Source organism: Pseudoliparis swirei, chromosome 22 (genome assembly GCF_029220125.1).
Source record: "Pseudoliparis swirei isolate HS2019 ecotype Mariana Trench chromosome 22, NWPU_hadal_v1, whole genome shotgun sequence".
NCBI classification, from domain to species: Eukaryota; Metazoa; Chordata; class Actinopteri; order Perciformes; family Liparidae; genus Pseudoliparis; species Pseudoliparis swirei.
Genome location: NC_079409.1, coordinates 13,968,065 through 13,988,554, shown reverse-complemented (window position 1 = coordinate 13,988,554; position 20,490 = coordinate 13,968,065). Strand labels below are relative to the sequence as shown.

Sequence of the window (20,490 nt, the reverse complement as noted above, 5' to 3'; positions counted from 1 at the left end):
AGACACAATGAAGACCATGTGAAGGTTATTGAAGTTATTTTTATTTATATTAGACTCGAGTGTAAAAGGATGCCATTCAAAAGGAGCATTGATAACCATACAAACTCAATTCAGGGGTTAACAAGGTCAGTTGCCAAGGACGGGGGATTCAATGAAATCTCCAACATACCGGACCATATATACACAACACATCTTGGAGAGATCTCAGAAACCCAATGCTATACATAGGTATTATTGCTATTTACGGTAGGGCTACTGCAGCACACGTAGCAAGACTCATATTGCTATGTACCTGCTGTCATTGCATGGGATTTGTAGTTCTCCACTCAAGACTCAAGTAGCAGTTGTAGTTCTCTATTCAATCATTAAAACTGGGTCTTGGTAGCCCTCAAGATTTTTTAAAGAGCACATGTTCATGATTATTCAGATATAGATAGTGAGATATACAGAATACCATATGGTAATACGAGGAAAATACAAAATTGCCACCTATAAAAAAAACAAGATACCAAGTGAAGGAACTGCATTAACCATTCAAAGAAAAAAAATGTGTTGTCGCTGCGTGCCAGTGTTTTTCTTCAACAATATTTATATAAAAACGTAAAAATAAATCGGTGGTACTGATACATTTAAGAATATAAAACTACAACGTAGTAACGTCAATACCATTCTGACTTGCCTCACCACTGTTCACAGTTCAGACAGACGAGGGGAAACAATGTTGACCAAGAGGACTTGATTCATATTTGCACAACCATCTTACCGGCATTATCATTGTCAGTTATATCAACAGTCCATTTAGACATGTTTCTTTTAAGTGCTTATAATAATAATAATAATAATAATAATAATAATAATAGTAATATTCTGTGGTACTGACGTTACACACTTTGAATTCACACCGAGCATTAATTTTATTGAGATTAGTTTATTTTTCATTTGAGTAAAGTGTCCATTCATATGAAAACTAAACATTTCTTTTCTATACATTTCCTAAAAATAATAATCAACGTGAATTCAGGTTCCTCGAGTGAGCAGGGTTGGGGTGTGATTGACTACCCCCGTAACCAGTCAGCATGCTGGGAGAGTACTGTAGGTCCAGAACAGGAGTGAGGTTGCGATGGTCCGAGGGAGCATTGACAGGAGAGAAAATAAAAGAGAGGAGAACAAAGTGTGTTATTCACACGTGCTCAGCTCGAGAGGAGGAGACGTCACATGTTTAGCTCACTATCCGACCAACAAGCTTGAGGATGTTTATGGAGAATTTCAACTATTTCAAATATAACTCAGAGGAGAAATAAAGCTGTAAACATTACTGCTTTACTTTATTACCTCATAAAAAACTGTTTCGTCAGTCAGGAAGACTCTAATGCAAAGATTAGTTCCAGATTTCAGCTGCATCTGTTTGCTCATTTTGTCCTGGAGCTAAATTGTCATCACAATACAGAGTTTGGTGCTGCGATAAATATTGTGGCACAGAAAGATTCCATCTGCTGAGGAAGACTGAGACCCTGAAAGAAGCTGGTGAGGGGACCTTTTTTCTACTTTTAAGATTATTCAGCGTTTAATTTCATATTACTTTCTAATTTCCTTCTTCAAACGTAAATGTTGACGGAGAATTAAGAAAATGATTCTATTACAAATAAAGATACAACATCAAGGCCCTCTTGTTAGGTTCTCCTGAAGCTTTGGAAGCTATCACATGCTGAGTGCACAGTGTTTGCTCAGTTGTCACAGAGATAGCAGAGTTGTCATGAGACTATAAGCTTGGTCATGTGATAACATCTGGTCATATATACGCAGCACATCTTCCTCAGCGAATGAAAGCTGCCAATTGCACACTGAATGTTGCTTATATTCATTTAAATTGGTCAAGGTTAGGGGCTCTTAAATGGCCAGATAGTGATACTAAAACATGAAGAGCTCCCACATTTATATTAGTAACAAAGAGACATCAATAAAATCAGGAACAGGGGAAATTCTCTCTCGTTTCTGCAGGTTTTGAGGCACCAACAAGAGCAAAAGGCCAGCCGACAGGGTCGCTCGAGGTCACCGTGTTTGTCCGTTTGCTACTGATTATTAAAGCAGGCGCGTGCAGCGATAAAATGGCACAGATTGCGATGGCGTCACAAGTACAGAGGAACTCACAGAGGGGGGTGGGGACTGCCTGTCAGTCAAGGGTAGGCTCTCATAGCCAGGGTTGCCATTGGAGGAAACGTTTGGAGTCCTGTATAGAGAGAGAGAGAGGGAGAGGAGGCACGGAGGATGAAGGAGAGAGGGAAACAGGGGTGAGACACATTGAGAAGGACAGAAGGGTCGCGGGGTGACGGGAGCCAACGACAGGTAACAGGAAGAAGGAGAGAGACGTTAGAAATATAGTGCAGGAAAAGAAGCACTCGATAAAACTAGTAGGTATTAGTACTACTGGCACTCAAGCGAGGCACTGAGAGCTCCAGCAGCCGGCGTACAGTCCACTCCTGACTGACGATGCACTGCAGGATTTATGTAATAATCTGCAATTACATGCATTTAGAGCTGGGTGTGACTCACCAGTCCCATTTCGGCTGTAATGTTGTTTTCCTAATGAATCTGTTTATCTGCATGATAAACCCCAGAAAGCTTTTAAAGCAATCCTGAGTAGATTCCATGTAAGAGGAATGGACTGTATGTTTAGTGCTAGCTGAGTTTCTGAACCTTGACAGTTGGGTTTAGTCAGTATCCTTGTATTTGTGCGTTAATATTATATATAAGAGCAGTACAGATGATCTGCTGGCATTAGAATAGGAAGTAAAATATCCAATGATTATGTTTCTCAAAGATCTGATTAAGCTTGGAAACATCAGAGAGGGAGAAAGAGAAAAAAATAAGATGAGAAAATTGAAAGCGAGAAATAGGGAGAACCAAAAAAGGGAAATGAGGTTTGCTAAAGAGCAAAGGACAGATCCAGAGAAATAACTTGAGATGGACAACACAGGGAGGAGACACACGAGAGTGATGCAGAGGGGTGGTTTTTTTAGAGGGGTTGGGGGGGGGGGGGGTTACCTATAGTCAACCTGAGCCTCACATCGCCGGAGTTTTTACGAGCGCTGCCTTGTCAATGACACCCTCCCCCCAACACAGCAGTATCTACTACTGTTTGGGAGACAGGACGTCATTTGAGACAAGATCTGTGAAAATGACCGAGAGGCCTACATTGTCTGTCCTGAAACACTCGACAGACGAATAGACAGACACACAGACAGACAGACAGACCTCTGGAGTTGTGTCTGTTTCTCTGCCTACACTCGAGTCCATAGTGACCTGTCTGTGTGTCTGTCTGCAGTGCATGCGCTTAACCTGGCAGCTCTGTGGACTACACGTCTATATGGAGACAAAAATGTGTGAACCTAGCTGACTAGACTGCACTCCAACTACTCTGTCGCGAAGATGACTTAGCGACATCCGTTATATATATATCATGAATAAAATGAATGCTGTTTGAGGGGGAAATCTGTGATTTATTCACCAAAAAGACTATGTGCCTGCACAAACACATCTTAATAGTGCTAAATGGACCTGCACTTGTAAATCAGTCGCTATGTGTTGAAGTTAACTGCACTTCTTACAATCCCTGATCTGGGGGCATCAGTATAACAGTTGCCATAGGTACAAATCTTGATACAGAAGCACCGGCTTTATGCCAAACTGTATCTACGAGCAGCCTCCTCCTCCTCCTCCTCCTCCTCCTCCAACATCTGGGGCGTTCTGTCTGTCTGTCTGTGTGTCTGAGTGTCTGTGTTACTCACGGGAGGGGCGGCGCACTAGAAAAGGGGGGTGTCCACCCGGCCCCCGGGTAATTATAGAAGGGGGCCATGGCCCCTCGCTGAGACCCCGAGGCCGTCGGTCTACGTGCCTGATGGGAGGTGAAGGGGTCCTCACTCTCGCTGTCCGAGTCTTCGTACTCTTCTGATTCACTGTCGTCGTCCATGAAAGAGACAGAGAGGGCCATGTGTGAGCGGCGATGGGTCCCAATGTGCCTTCATACCGCATTCTCTTCATAGCTGTATTCATTCTTATAGTTCCATTAAAACAGTGGTTCTCAACTGGTCTGGCTCCGTGACCCACCATCTCCCCTTAATGACAAGCCGCGACCCAAATCGCAGTTCATTTTCAACGAACTCGAATTTATTTAATGAAAATATGGTGCAGTTTGAGCCTGGGATAGTATGGAGACAGAATAAGTATGCCAACACAAAAACAAGTTTCAAACCGACCAGCTGGTGGCGATGCTAGAGAGGGAAGTATTTCTATAAAAGCTGCATTTTAATTAGAAAACAAAAAGTGCATCTTCAGGACACGAGGTATTACAACATACGTAACAATTAAGAATCTTCAGCCATTTTAAAACAAACTCAACAGCTTTTATGGTAAATACTGAAAAACATTGTGCTTTACAGAAAATTAAGCAGCACTCAATTAAACCTGAGGTGTAACACTGACTTGAGTCTGGAGGAATTTCTAATGGGAGGAGCTGAATTTTATATTCAGTAGGATTTTTTTATTTAATTATCCTAAAAACCCAAAGTCTCCCCCATATCAGGATGGTTTGAGCCAACCTGGCACAGGCTGCTGAAAACATGGAGGGATGAGCAAAAACGAGACTGATGCACGAGCAGCACTGGTCCCAACCAGCTGTGAGCTGACGACAGTGAAGAGGATTCTCATGGACTTCAGTGTCTGGATCTAGCTACCAACTCCATAAACACCTCAGCAGATCCAACAAACCTGTTCACAGCTCCCAAACCCCTGAACATACAAAAAAGAAATTAGTTTAAAAACTGAAATAAAGTTGAGGAGAGCCAAACTTCATTATTGGTACAACTGTATTTTAACCTTTTTAAGCATGGGAGACTTTTCACTTGAAAATGGTGAAAAAACAATTTTAACCAGCTATGTCTCATACACTGCAATATCTTTCCACATTCTATGCCAGGCAGAAACTTCCAAATGTTATAATTGTGATCTGATTGTGGATGTTTTGTACATGTTCCTTTATGAATGGAGGAGCTTTCACGACACTGTGGGACAAAAAGGGTGTATTGCTTTTCAGTACTGTGGAAGATAAAATGTGTTGTTTTGTGTGCTGCCACAACATCAGAGGAAAGTGTGTTATACTCGTGCATAGTTTTATATTCCTCCGCTCTCTTCACTGGTTACCGGTGGCTGCCCGCATCCGCTTCAAAACATTGGTTCTGGCGTACCGTGCTCTGAACGGATCGGGCCCCGTCTACATCCGGGATATGGTCACACCGTACACCCCGGCACGTTCGCTCTGCTCGGCAACAGCCAACCGACTTGTGACTCCTGCACTTTTTGCTGTCCTGGCTCCTCAGTGGTGGAACGAGCTCCCCACTGACATCAGGACAGCAGAAAGTCTCTACAGCTTCCGCCGGAGACTGAAAACACATCTTTTCCCACTATATCTGGATTAAAACACAGATTAGCACTTCAGTGGCACTTAAATAGCTCTTATTATGGTACTTTTGTAGTTCGACTATGCTGAGGAAATGTTACTTTCTTTATTCTTGTTGTTCTTAGTGTGTACTCTTGGTTGAATGCACTTATTGTAAGTCGCCTTGGATAAAAGCGTCTGCTAAATGACATGTAATGTAATGTAATGTAATATTCGGCTTAAATAACAACTCAAAGATGACACACTCTCTCTGACATGAGTTACAAGAGCACCAGATGTAGATCGATACAGCGATCTTGTGCTGTTCCAGTATTAACCGGTACTCACATCAACTGTGTTGTCTCGCACTTGTCTCCTTCTTTAGTTGATGGTCGGCAATTCAGAGTTTAAATGATTGGGGGTGCATTAAATAACAATGTTGTATTTTCTATTACAAATAGATAGAAACAACTGGCACCTATACCTTTGCAGTAGGTACACATATTCACACTCTCCCTCTCACCTGGGGAAGCTCCTCCAGGCGCCGGGCAGAGAGCAGAGGATGGCGGTGAAGGCCAGAGCCGCGAGGAAAGAGTAGAGGGAGAGGTAGAGCAATCCCTCCATCCCATCGTAGCACAGGCCTTTCAGAGAGTCAATGTAGTCCTGAGAGAAAATGGATGGATACACGACTGAATGAAAATAATCAGTAATGTTGGTACTTTACTGCCCCGCGCCTTGGCTTACTTTATTCAGACCCCGGCAGTTCAGCAGTGCCACCAACTGATGAAAGTTTCCCTCTGTGGAGTTGAGTATCTGCTGAGCCTCCCTGAGTGACCTCTGCCGTGACGAAAACATTGGGACCAGTTAGAAAACGATCTCCGGGAAGGCGTCCGAAATGTTACTTCTCCCGCATGTGTTTCGACACGATGACGTACCTCAGCTTTGGGGAACTGCGTGAGAGCATTTCTGTCCAGACTGGAGAGGTGTGTGTGAATGTTTGACAGAGCCCTCTGCGACTGGGTCAGCAGCTGCAGCCGACAAGTCAGTACGGTTAAGGTCAAATATACCATGAATCAATATGCTGAGCGAGTATACCTATGTATCTGGTGAGCAAATCATTTAAGGACAGAACACGCAGCAACAGCTGTGCCTCTCATCCTCAAATAATGTGTCCTTAAGCAAGTCTGATGTACAACCTGTTCAGTTACATCAATGAGGGTAAGAGTGTCAGCTAAATGTCAGCATATAAGCGATATGTACACAAGACGTGTGACTGACAGGAGGTCACGTTACCTGCTGGAACGGGCTGTTCATGCGCTGGCTGCAGGTCAGGTAGTAATCCAACACATCTAAATGGCCAGCAAAACACCAGTGCACAAGAGATCAGTGCATAGGAGAAAAGATGTGGGGACATTTAACTGTGATTATATTAGATTGTGCTGACATACGCACAGGTGGGAGGTAAATCAAGGGCGCTGCAGAAATGGGAAACAACTAGAAATGTGTTCTTGAAATAGGTCGACACTCTACCTGAGCTGGTCCCCGTGTTGAAGTGAGTGGAGTTGACTACAAACGTGTTTGGATCCGAGCAGAAGTCGCTGAGAGCCTGTCGGGGCAGCGAGGGCGACGGGGACGGAGAGAAAGGATGACAGGAAAAAAGAAGAAAAGGAATACAGCAGGAGAGAGAGAGGGACAGATGAGGTAAAAGAGGGAGAGAGAGAGGAAAGTTAGTCGGGACACTGACCGACGAAATACTTAATTCATCAGATAACTGACATCAGCTCACAATATAGTGGCTGATATTGATCTGCCTGCGTCACATGTTGACCTGGATCAACCTGGGCTGCTCTCTGACATCTAGTTTTCTTTCCATTCGCTTATATCCTCACTTCTGTTGACCTGTTTTTCCAAATCATGGTGGCTTATATTTTGTTCGAGCGTGCACTCAGGTCAGAGATAGTGCTCCGACACACACACTCAGCTGGATGTCGCCCCGCCAGAAGAGGGGGTGAGAGACACACAGAGTGTGGCTGACGGGAAAAGTGTCGACCCGGGACAGGATAAAGTGGGCCGGCCCACAGCTGGTCCATTGTTTCCCTGTCAGTGACCAGGGACAGAGCGTCTCTGTGTGGACCCACAGGCCTTGGGACCATCTCCCGCCAGCTCCACATGACACTGGGTCTCTTAAAGTGGGCAGCAGCGCACAAAAACAGCCAACATTGACCCTCTTCAAACACCCCCAGACTAAAACCGTCTCCTCCTCAGAGAGGACGACCCAACTTCACAGAGAGAACTCAAAAAGGACACTCCTCTGTGTGAGACAGAACAACTCTCTCTGTGCTTTGTTCTTGATAATGTTACAGCCTGGATTCATGCCTGTAGGACACAGCACACTGGGGGCGTTTTCAAGTTTCTGGCGTTAAAAGCAGAACATTGTCCAGCAGGATTCACTCACACTTCTTCGTGCTCAGTCTGAAGCCCCCAAGCACAGCAACAGCTTCACGTCTTGCACTGCTCATGGCAAGCTGATGTCTCTCTCTCTCTCTCTCTCCATCTCTCTCTATCTCTATCAATCTTCCTTTCCCCTCCTCAGTCATGTTAAAAGCACTTCTCTTCATATTTCATCTGTCTCAAAGCCAAACGCCCACACACTTGCGAAGACACTTACACAACAAACACACACACTTTAATGCACAAACACAATTTGTGCACAAACGCGCTTGTGCACACGTGCATTGAATCTTTAATCTCTGCCCCATTTTCCTGCCTTTTTGGTCCTCTGCCACGACTGCAGCGTTCCCTAGGAAGCAGATCTTTTCACAGTTTAGCACAATGGGCACAGAAATCGCACACACACACACTCACACACATGCACACATGCACACACACGTTGCTTTGGCGTCCTGAATTCTCCTCCCTCAGCTGGAGCCATCCCATCCCTCCCAATGACAGTCCCATTCACTTCCTATTCGCTCCCTCCAGCCTCTTCTTGTTCGGCTGTACTCACCACCACAGTGGCGGTCTCCAGGCCCAGGGAGCCCCAGCTTAGGAAGAGAGCCAGCCACGTCAGCACGGTCATCCTGTGAAGGGAACAGCACAAACTCTTCAGCCAAGATGCAACCCAGACCATCAATCCAGCGTTGCATGGTCTGTGTCTCAAGATGAAAGTGTGTGAGTGTGTGTACTCACAGGATGAGCAGCCAGCGGGCTTGCTTGGCCAGTCCCAGCAGAATGAACAGACACACTATGAGGTCAAGCAGCAGCAACAACACGTATGACAGCCACCTGTAACAAAGGAACACACAGAGAACGACACGTTATCCATGTTTATGTGTGCAAGATTCTTCTTGACCGCAGAAAAATAAATAAATGAATAGCTTGATGTCAATTTAAAGTGTTTTTCCCCAGAGCGTTGAACTGTGTGAACTGTGACAATAAACATGTTGTCAAAGTCACTGTAACGCTGTTGTGTCACGACAGAGCAGCCAGACATGTGTAAAGAGGAACTGTTATTTTAATTTAATTCTATGTTCTATTGTTTTATGTTGTTGTTGTTGTTTTCATCTCCGGTTTTTAGTATTTCTGTCATGATGTTTAGATAATTAGAGTTGGTTGATTAGGATGACAGCACTTTCACTTCATGTTTTCACTGGTGAATAAATTACACCTTGACCCTTTAACTGCTCCTCCATTGAGGTCGGACTTCATTTTAAAACGGGTGTTCTGCAGTAAGTTGTACATTTACAACAAAGGAAGCTTTTGATTGTGTCATTTAGTGTCCATCCAGCCACGATCTGTGTTCTGCCGGTGGAGTTGACCCAGGAGGAGGCGTGATGGGATGATAGGATCTGGATGTGACGTTGGCAGCAGGTGAGCTCCTCACAGACCAATGAGGACATGAGTACGGGCCTTGTACCGTGAATCAAAACTAAGTATGATAAGATTATTGTGATTCTGTTAACAGAACTGATCTGGAATATGTATGTGTGTCTCGTTAGACATGAGACGCTCACTCAATGTGTGTCTGTGGCAGGACTGAGCAGCATGACACTGACCAGGGGAATGGTGAAGTCATGTCGAGGTGGAACCATACTTCACCTCTCACTGCTTCATTGAGGGATGCAGCACATTGTCTGTGTCCGCTGTGTGTGGTTGGTTTATGGGAAGCACTACTTCCATGTTATGATTATTACGTAATATAAAAGCATCCCATTGACCCGTTAGGAGCCAGAACATTATGGCCCCTTTCCACTGCATTACCTCAACAGACGCAGCCATCTTGATAAACATGTATGAAAGGCTGGTTCAGATAGTTTCCTCAACAGTGTCAACGCTGTTGATAAACAGCCCGTCCGTGTTGATAATTGTGAAATTGATCCAGATGGTTTATGCTGCTAAAAATCTGCTTATTTACTACATAAACTTGTCAGAATAGGAAATGGTTATCGGAGCGGACTGGAAACATGGAGCCAAGTCACAGCAACGGGTTTCTAAATGTAAAGCAGGTCCACTTTGATGAGATGAAATGGGCCTTGCATATACAGTATGTAATCATTTTTAAATTACCAAACTTTTTTTTATGATACCCATCAAATTGGTATCCATTGATTGTATTTTAACTCCTGATGCTTCTACGGTAGAAGTTGTAAAAAGTAATATTTGTGATTATTTAATTAAATCTACATGTATATAGCCACAATGTTAAATTATTGGATTGGAAAACTGACAGATCAGTAATAGTGGTAAATGAGTTTTGTAAATAGGAAAAAAAAGAATCCAGAATATAGTTACACCATCTATTTAGTTGGAAATGTTGGCAAACATTGTTCTTTTCAACGTAGTTAATTAAAAATATGGAATCATGCCAAAATATATGTGTGTGTCATATTTGTATTTCCTTGCGGGCCATGCATCTAGATACTGAATCATCTGGAAAACAGAACCAGGCAACACTTGGTATAATCTATTAATAAAAATCCATGAAATAAATCTATATCTACTATTCGGATGGACATCTGGACTGCAGCCTCACCTGTAGTCCTCATTAACCATCAGTGTGTTAGCCGCCCAGCCAGGTGAGAAGGGGCTGGGCACCAAGCCGCCAGTAGGCACCATTGTAGGGGCCACAGAGGGAGGTACTGGAGTTAGCGGTATGATGGCCCCCCCGATGATGCTGTCATTCCCCAGGCCTGCATCCACACGGAGCCGAGCCAGGGAGATGGAGGAGAGGAGGTTGATCACGTTCTCAGATAACCTCCGACAGTTCCTCGTGGATGCCAGGAAGGGTTTACTGCCAGTAAAGAGCTCCTCCATTGAGGTCAGAGGGCCAGAGACAGACAGCTGCAGCCCAGAAATTGTGTCTGAAATCTTGGAGTGGGAGGAAGACAGAATGTGAGTTGAGTGGGAGGGAAACCACAAAATAGAAATGGTCATACTCAGAAAAATGGTGGTCAGCCTAGAGTGGTTTTGTTATGGAGATAGAGAACAGAAGATTATGTGCATCTCGCTGCCTCAAGTTGCTAATGCATGTACCTCATTTTAAACAAAGTACTTTGCAAAGTACAAAATGATTTCCCTTTACATGAAAATACTTGATAGCACACAACAGGTTTCTTAAATTGGCAAAGTGAAGATCGTAGACTGCAGCAGTACAGAAACAGAATGAGCACACTCCTTTTGTTGTGTGCAGTCATGATGAATAATTTATGATCTCTCACCATTAAGCTCATTGTTTGCAGGTACTGAGAGAAGAAAGCTTCTGTCTTGTTATTCAGTTTTTTACAGTTTATTTTACTTGTATATGCATTCATTTAAAGGACAAACCTTTAGTCCGTGTTTTTTCTTCCTTATTGTATGATCTCTCTGATTGAACACATATTTTCTGTCTTGGTTTCGATTTCAGCCAACTTCCTGTTATTTCACCCTTGTTGTGTCAAATACTGCATATATATCTTTCACTAATTTCATATGTCAATGACAACGTTCACAAACACAAATGTACCTTTCTAAAAAGTGTAGTAAATGTTTTTGCAGAATAGCATATACAAGGAATTCTATAAAGACTGAACAATGGAGCGGACACGGGAAAGATCAGTGGTTCCCAAAGTGGCTGCAGTGAGATCCACTGTTTATTATTATTGTATATTTCTAATTCAGTTTCATTACATGTTTATTTTATTTTGTAAAAACAAAAAATATGACCATTAAACATAATTTATTTTAATTAAAAAACATTTTTAAAATGCCACAAGAGCCTCACTTGCAGCTAAAAGAGCTAAAATGAAATCCATGCAGGATGTCATGTGTGCATTTTACTCCGCTGGAGTTCAATATCTATTTGAAAATCTGCACAGCAAGAGAGAAGTAAAACTGCTGACCTCTTTTTCAAAGGCCAACATGTTATAACTTAATATTGATGTTACTGCATGTAGGTCACATTTTATAGCAATTGTTCTTTGTTTTGTTAGTTGATAGATTGCGCATGTAGTGTGACATGAGGCCTTTAGAAATAATGACGGGGATCATATGAGATATCTTGCTCTAATTTTAATTATGAATGTTTCTTTGTCCCCCCCCCCCCCCCCACTCACACACACACACACACACACTCACACACTCATTTAGTTATTCATCAACTATATTGCTGTAGTCCTCCTGACCTGCATCTTCTCCAGTAGAAGGAGAACATTTAGTTGACACATAAACAACTGTCTGGCCACAGGGAAATCAATGGAGAACTGAAGCTTGTGTCTGATTTTCTTTCTTTATCTGCAGACCACACGTGAGCATGAGAGAGCACACACACACACACACACACACACACACAGTTACATGAGTGACATATTCTGACATATTGCTTGTGGGATTGCAACACTCACCAGAAGATCAATGGAAGATAGCGAATAATTGGCTGTGAGAAGAGACGAGGTCAACTGATACATCCCATCATTAGCCTCGCTGTTGCCATAGAAACCAATGCCTATGGCAACACTGCAAAGGGAGGAAAAAAGAAAATCTGAAAACATTGTGGGAGTTGTATATATACTGTATATGTGTGTGCGTGCGTGTGTGTGAGAGGGGGATAGAAGAACAGATAGCAGAGGCATACATCTAATGTTTAATTCAGTGTGTCTGTTATTCATTGAATGTATTTAAACTCTAAATCTGTCCTTCTGTACACATTACATCTCTTGCACCTGTCCATCCTGGAGAGGGATCCTCCTCTGTTGCTCTCCTGAAGGTTTCTTCCCTTTTTTCCCCCCTGAAGGGTTATTTGGGAGTTTTTCCTGATCCGATGTGAGGTTTTGGGGCAGGGATGTCTATGTGTTCAGATTGTAAAGCACTCCGAGACAAATTTGTAATTTGTGAAATTGGGCTATACAAATAAACTGAATTGAATTGAATTATGTACATTTTAAATTAATGTGACACAAGAAGATAGAGCTGGAGAGTATGTGTGTGCTCCGGATGAGCATACCAACAGTGGAGCGCAAGGGAGGAATAAACAGATGATGGGAAAACAACTGACTCTTAGCACTCAACCGTTAAGCTTCAACAAGGAAAATATTCGAAATGTTAAACAGAGCAACATGTTTAAACATCGTTCTGTTATTCAAATATTCAGATTAAGGCTCTCGGGCCAGATGTTCATCAAATCCCCGCAAACCCGAGAGGAACAGTATGACCCAATCTCCCACAAAGTATGTGACCCAGATTAGAAAGCAGGGGGAAAGGAAAAGGAGGAATGTGTGTCTGCGTCTGTGTGTGCTTTGCATTTCAAGCTGCCAATTGTGGACGATGTCGAATGCAACTGCATTTCAAATGGCTGTTCTGGTGCAAAAAGGCCAACATCTGGAGGAAAGGGTGTCACATGAAATATTTTCACGAGGTAAACTGCAGCATAAATCGTTCATCCTGTCTAGCGCAGCACGCTCTATGATCAGAGGAGGAGAGGACTACATTATATGACGGTCCATGAGGGGGAGACACGAACCACATCAGCCTACAGTCTGTATGACGACACCATTATGACGCCTGACATCCTGTTCTGTGATATAACAAAACAGTGCCAGTGTATATAAACGTGTGGGAGATGGACTGGGATATATGATGAGCATTAAATTGCACTATAGTTGTATTGCAGCACACCGCTGGGCCAGTAGCTTTAGATATAAAATGTCTGATGGGCAGCTGAGGTTCCCCTCAGTGACGTCTACGCAGCATTTCTGTGTTAGGTCCAGAGACAGCGTACTGACTGCATGGTCACTGCATGGCTGCATGGTCACTGCATGGCTGCATGGTCACTGCATGGTCACCAGATCTGAGGGGAACACCGGTCGGTAAATGACTGCTGCTCTGGTGGTGGGCGCGCTGAGATCATCCTTTGGGCTATACAAATAAACTGAATTGAATTGAATCCTCACACACACACAGCTATGAGGAAAGCAGGGAAACACACACACACAGACACAAACTGACACGCACAGGGCTGTCACGGGCCTGTGGTCAGGAAACAGCAACTTAACGTGACCATCAGCTGTCACTAAGGTCTCCTCTCCAGTGAGATTGATGACTGTGTGTGGGCCTAGAAAGCACATGACGATGGAGAAGGTGACAGCTTGTGATTCACAGCCTTGTTGTTGTTGTTCCAGTTTAAATGACTTTACTTCACTTCAATGTTGAGCGAATTGTACTTTACTTGAGAATCATTAGCTTTTATTTCTTTATACTTCAACTGCACTACGTTTTCGAGGAGAATATTGTAATTTTTGCTTCATTTACCAAACAGCTTTAGTTTCTAGTTACTTGTCAAGATTCTACCTAAAAACATAAGATACGCATCTGAAATACCAAAATACCAAAATACACCACTTCAAGTACAAGTCTTGCCTTCAATTATGGAGTACCAGCAAAGTACCAAAAGGAATTGTGATATTATTATATGTATGGGTTATTATTACAGGTGCATTAACGTCTGAGGGCCATTTTGATGTTGTTGCTTTGCCGGGTTGTTTATCGTGTATCTTATTGTGTGTCATATTTTAAAGGTTTGTAAAAAGTGACGAGTATTTAGTTACTATAATTAACTAATACTTTAAGTGTTGCTGATTATGGACTTCTACTTGTGGAGTTCATTCACAGTGTTGCCCTGAGGATCTAAGTACTTGACTCCTCCTTCTCACCAGCACAGCGTGACGGACGCCACCGCCACCCACGTGACACAGCAGATGCCCCGCCCCTTCTTGCCGCTGTAACCGTGACTTGTGCTGGCATCTTCATCCTCCTCCTCCTCCTCTGACCCCTCGCTCCGGTCACCACGGTGACAGCAGCAGTAGTGTATGAGGAAGGAGAGGACCACCAGGAGGGAGATGACGAGAGCGATGGCTGATACACTTGACAAAACCAGCAGAGTCTGAGAAAAAGACGAGGAGGAAAAGAAAGGATGAGTCAGTGAATATTTAAAAATGGCACTTTAATTCCCTTTTTGTTTTTTACAGGTGGAGAAGAGCAATTTGAGATGTGAAAATACAAACTAATCCTGTTAAATCCAAAGCTTGTCATATGGTTCCGCCCCCATTCAGTAGCAGGAGATGGTGATTAAAAAGGTATGAGAATATAAATTGTGTGTTTTAAATAGGCGGTAAAATCAAGGATACAGATATACATTGCCTGCAATAAACATTAACATAGATGGAAATGTAATGCAATTAATTTCAGATGCTTCTTGACCATTCATGCTTATTCCAAAGGCTTTAACCCATGAATCCCTGATCTGCATCAGAGTGAATATTAATGTCACTAATCCGTATCAGACTTTGCTTTTGATCAGGCTCCATGTCATAGAGTCAACATTATTGAAATGCAGTTTGCTCCAATGCATAGACAGTATTATCCTTCACCCATCTGCCCGTCTGTCGCTTCCCATTCCTCCACCTTCTCTCAACTGTAGCTCACCTCCTGCTATCTGAAGCCCCTCCTTCTTTCCCCACACTCACCCTCGCTCCCACTCTCTTTCTCTCCCCCACTCCCCTCTCTCTTACTTTCTATCCACACCACTGAATCTCTATTAATAATCTGTGACCTACTTTAATACATTCACTGCCACTCTCTCTCACTCCCACTCTAACTCTCTCTCTCTCTCTGCCCGGTTTTCTGTTCGGCAACCTCCTCCCATTACTCATTCCCTCTCTTATTCCCTCTCTCGATGCACTTTTCTTTCCCTTTTGTCTTTCTGTTCTGCAGGATAATTTGCGTCCCCCCCCCCCCCTTTGTACCGCAGAGAAGTCACAAACACGCCACTGTGAGACACTGCTGGCTGGAGCGTTTAGCGTGAGATCCTGTTGGAGGAGGAGAAGGATGAAACCACACAGTGCAGAAACCTGCGAGACGACCATGTTGAATCTCATGCACTCCATGAAACCAACTTGCATTAAAAAGTACAATATTCCCATCATGCACTGAGGCAGAGGTGCACGTGACAGTTTGGAGAGCTGCACCACCTAAAGCAAGGAAGAAAATTAAAAAAGGTCAGATGTGAGCTAAAGGGCTCTTGAAAGGGGACTAGTGCAATCTCCCCACCAATGATTAGGTCAATGGGTCAGCATGAAAAGGTTTTTAAAGGACTGCAAATGCCATCATAGCTCTGCTGATTGCAGTTACATTCATGGTTTTATGAAGTCGTTTTAAGTGGGATGTAGAGCAAACTGCCCATTATCAAAGTCACTCAATTGTAGTACAATGCACCTGTAGAGTTATTACTATAAAGGGGGATCCAGGGCTGTACATATTATGCAATATGGCACCTGAGCTTGGACATTCCAGTACAGCAGGTGGTGTGGCAAGGTGTCTGTTACCTGCTGGTACTCCCAGCTCTCGGGGACAAAGATGTTGTCCTTCATCTGCATGGTGAGGTCCAGCCGGGGGAGGGCATGACACAGTCTCACCCACAGCGAAGGGGTATAACTGGGCACTGTTGTCATGGCAGCCATGTTCTACTGACTCTGGTCCCCCTCCTCCAGCCTGTGGGAGGGAAGAAATAGAACGGGTGAGAGCAGCCAAGATGCAAAGTAAGAGCAGAGGAGAGGGGAAGAGGGAGAGGAAGGGTGAAGGACTTCCTGAGCTGAGAGGCCTGAGAGGTCACTGCGAGCTCCACGGCCTCTATGTCTCCATCAACGGAGGCACTTTATGACAAGTTGCACCACCTGTGCAAAGTAAGGGTCAAAATGTCAGCCACCTGAAACTGACTCTTGGGATAGTAAATCAGAGTACATACCTCCCTCAGAGCAGAGGCTGAGGCAAGTGTGTTTTTGCCTGTAACACTTCAACGACAACAGGGTTCGGCTTCACTGATCTGGGATCAGTTCCTCATGTCAACATGAATGAATAAACTTGTGACTAGTTTTCCCTGCCGTACTCTTGCATTACAATTTCAAACAGAAAATAGCCTCATATTGTGGAGCATTAAACGTGCTGAGAGGTCGAACAACTTCATTGATGTCAGGTTAATGAAAGACAATTAATCTACAGCAAATGTGTTTGTTAATAAGTATTTTAATCAATGTAAATGACCTACTGTTTCAAGCATTTCAAATATTTTGTCGATTTAAATTGAATATCTTCGGGTTTTGGACTGAAAGAAAGAGAATATTTCCTAGAAACCTTGAGCTCGCTGAATTGAAGAATCGCAAAAAAGTAATCAAAAGATTCAACAATTATAACTGTGACTAGCAGCCAGAGGGGTTTCGCCTTCAACGCGGGGAGATTACGTGACTATAACAAACGGCTATTATTCAAAGGCCTCTCTCTTAACCTTATGAAGAGCATCCGCTATAGGAGCAGCATGGATTACATTGGGGATACATGGGGTCTTTGAAGAAGTCTTCCGAGCAGAGTTAAAGTAGAAGAAGAAGGCACCAAGAGGACCATTATACAAAACATGGTATATTGGACTGCAGCATAAACCACTGCTTACTAAAGCCGACCAAGGGGGAGAAAGTAGGGTAAATACAAAGGGCAAATCCGGTTAGCCCAAACATACACTGGAATCCTTATTACAATGACGGAGCGGAGGGTGGGCACAGGAGGGGGGACAGAGGAGGGGGAGAAGAGGGCGAGACGGGAGCCCGGTCAGCTTCTGATACCGGCTGTCCAGATTAAGAGACCGTCAGCGCTCTACTGTTTAAGAAAGGAGCATTTCAAGACAGCACAGAGACGACCATTCACTCACAACAACGCTAATGCCTTAAATACAAAGGGTTACACAACTCCGCTCAATGCTGATATTACAGGCGGATACAATTCTGCATTAGAGTCAAAAAGGATCCAATAATGCCAGATAGATTCTGAATTAAAGGCTTTTATTATCTTTCAATGCAGCTGTTATGCATTCAGCTCAACGTTACATAAGCACAGTATTCTTTTTACTACACGCATTGGTTTGTGCATCCTGTGTATGATATAGTTTCGATTTAGCCACACATGTCACAGTCAACGCCAGACAATTTCCCCATTCAGATTTGGGGCGTTTACGGCTCAGAACCAGTTACCAGCTCGCCCACTGGCCAGGCAGGGCGGCTGTAAGCCCATTACAATAAGCATGTTCACCTTAATGGTTACAGCAGCCCGACTGTCACAAATCAAATCATGGCCAACCCTCCATTTCCCTTATTAAAATGGTGCCATACATTATGGTCATAACACTGTGAGAGTTGCATCCATCCACCACACAACAGCAGTGCAAACAGACCGTGTGCTGTTAGATTCACGCATCCTTCATGGCCATTTATCTTGAGTGAATTAGATTTGATGTATTTGAGGAGCTGTGAGGCAGGTCTATGAGGTGCATTTATCACACTTTAGAGATGATAAAAGCTATTGGAGAGGCATAATAATCAAGTGAGGGAATAATTCCACAATCACAGGAGAATCAGTCTACCTGTTGTGATCACCGCCAACAATAAAATGGGTCAATATAGAAAAGCATTTCCTGTGATTGATGACTCACTGCACTAATAATGATTTCCGCCGTGAGGCAAATGAGAGGCGGAATACACCATATGAAGCCCTATATCAAACAACTAAAGATAAGTAAATATAAATCACCGGCAGGAAAGCAGCTTGTCTTATTGGGATATCACTTCTCACACAAAATTCATTCAAGATGTATGAAGAAGAAACACACAGTGGGAACAGACTATAGGGTCAAAGTTCAGGTCGGATTCTCCTGCAACCCAGAAAGTTATTGAAGCAACGTAATGAGACGCTGCTGGACGTGAGGGGAGGGGCGGGACACGGCCCCCTGGAGCAGCAGCCACTCAGCAGTTGTCACAGATAGGAAGTCTCTACTTGACGTGTCCTGCCAGTTTGTTTTCGTGCCTTTTACCGTCGCATAACTGAGGACAAATTAATAGGATTCTGAGTTCAGTCGGTGGAAAAGAAGACAAAAAAAGGTGCAGACGAAGAGCGAGATGGAGAAGAACCCACATACTCTCTCCAAAACCGTGAGCTCTTAGGGAATTCTGGTGCGTTCAGAATGCACGGAGCTCAGACGACACGGGGAATGAAATCAATTGCGTGATATGAGACTCCATGATGTCTGAATGTAAAGAAAAGGGCCGTTTTGTGAAGCAGCTAATGAGAACAAGGCTGAGGCATCCCTGTCAGCTGAATTTAGGATCATCTTTAGCACAGGAAATTCATCCTCAGCTTCATCTTTTTATGGCAATACAACTCTCCTGTGTGTGAGCAGGAGATTTAATTAATGGAGTATTTTGTGCTGCTGAAATGATGCACATTCAATTTGCCACATAAAATCTTTTATGGTTCGCATTACAGCCGTCGTCTAACATCCTCTTAACAACAACCTTAATGACTGTAATTGATGAGAGAGCAATACAATCGTATCGTGACACGCTGCATCCGCCAGGAGACATTCATTAACATCTCGATGAAGGGTGCAAAGTTAGTTTTATCTGATGGGAAGCGACAGGAGAAAAAAACGTCACTTTACATTCAACTGTAGGATGAATGTTCCGCTCCGCAACAATGACCCTTCAAAGTGAGCGCAGCTGACCGAAGGTAAGTCAGTGCAGCTCATAGTCACTAAGTTCGAGCGAATCAGTGCTTTGATGTGTGCAAGAGTCCAGCATGACAAGATGATGGGGACAAAACACTTCCACACTTCTGACCCGACAAACCAATGCAGAGCTAAATATTCATATTATCTTGCAGATTAAAACGAATAGTCCACAACACATTTAGAGGAAATGTGAGAACAATTAACCTAAAACTAGGTGGGAACTAATTGCATAGTTGTCATAGTTAAGAATATATAATTTTTGACAATACGGAGTAATGGTTTCTTGATAATTCATCAAGCATATTTTAAAAGATAAGCATTGATCCCCATATACCGTGATGTGGTGTAATGTGCATTTATATTTCAGTTGATTGAGGATTCATCTTTCCACCATAGCAACAATTAAGCCATAATCCACAGAAGAGAGAGGTCGGTCTCTTACCTCAGCCGGTCTTGTTGGGAGGTTTCTCTCTCCTCCTCTTCTCCTCCTCTTCTCCTCCTCGTCTCCTCACTCCGCCGGTGTCCGTAAAATATTAACCCACTCAAAGGGGTATACTGCCAGCCATCAACGCTTGATGCTCTTGAAAAAACATCATCCTGAAAAAATGTCTTAAAGACATGCCAAAAATATGTCAAAATGGGGCTTAAAAAAAAGAGAACCGATAATTATTGCTGTTAAAAGGTAAATAGCCAATAATTGAATGTGAGTCTGTGACAGTGAAGAAGTGCTTGTGTTGATGGATGAGAAAGGAGCTCCCAGTGAGAGCGAGTGAGTGAGAGAGAGAGAGAGAGAGAGAGAGAGAGAGAGAGAGCAGGATTAAGGTTGAGGAGACACCCCTAAGGGACCCTTTATCGCTGCGTCCGGCGTAGCTTAACGCCCAATCGACTTCACAACGCGGCAGCAACACGATATTGCCCAAAGATAATGAATCTGTTAACGGGGATTAGGAGGGTCTAACCCCAAACTCACTTCAAACTGAGG

At 43.5% G+C, this 20,490-nt stretch overlaps 1 protein-coding gene across 7 annotated transcripts; it reads right to left on the bottom strand.

Annotated features, from left to right (window-relative positions):
• Window positions 1-23: 23 nt before the first annotated feature.
• On the bottom strand, window positions 24-20,248 carry ttyh1 (tweety family member 1). 7 transcript variants are annotated; one of them, XR_008835383.1, is made up of 16 exons: window positions 19,951-20,248; window positions 16,285-16,450; window positions 14,614-14,843; window positions 12,310-12,421; window positions 10,464-10,798; window positions 8,621-8,716; window positions 8,439-8,511; window positions 6,962-7,037; window positions 6,725-6,780; window positions 6,367-6,459; window positions 6,176-6,268; window positions 5,955-6,094; window positions 3,786-3,953; window positions 3,043-3,132; window positions 2,149-2,227; window positions 1,081-1,090 (listed from the first exon to the last, which is right to left on the bottom strand). XR_008835383.1 is itself a non-coding variant. In XM_056443619.1 (15 exons), the coding sequence occupies exons 2-15, from the start codon at window positions 16,417-16,419 to the stop codon at window positions 1,007-1,009; spliced, it is 1,770 nt and encodes a 589-aa protein (XP_056299594.1). In that variant the 5' UTR covers window positions 16,420-16,450; window positions 19,951-20,248; the 3' UTR covers window positions 24-1,006. The 7 variants fall into 7 exon arrangements, 6 of the variants coding, with proteins under 6 accessions (XP_056299594.1, XP_056299598.1, XP_056299599.1 ...); XM_056443619.1 differs by lacking the exon at window positions 3,043-3,132 and having other exon boundaries at window positions 24-1,090; XM_056443625.1 differs by lacking the exon at window positions 3,043-3,132 and having other exon boundaries at window positions 909-1,090; window positions 3,893-3,953.
• Window positions 20,249-20,490: the final 242 nt, after the last annotated feature.

Bases quoted from the DNA above. Each gene is read 5' to 3' on its own strand.
- ttyh1 (XM_056443618.1), bottom strand. From the start codon at position 16,419: ATGGCTGCCATGACAACAGTGCCCAGTTATACCCCTTCGCTGTGGGTG. The intron at 12,422-14,613 runs GTGAGAAGGAGG...CTCCCTTTGCAG, and splicing joins GCGTCCGTCACGCTGTGCTG to TGTTGCCATAGGCATTGGTT. The intron at 6,095-6,175 runs GTAAGCCAAGGC...ATTTTCTCTCAG, and splicing joins ACTGCCGGGGTCTGAATAAA to GACTACATTGACTCTCTGAA.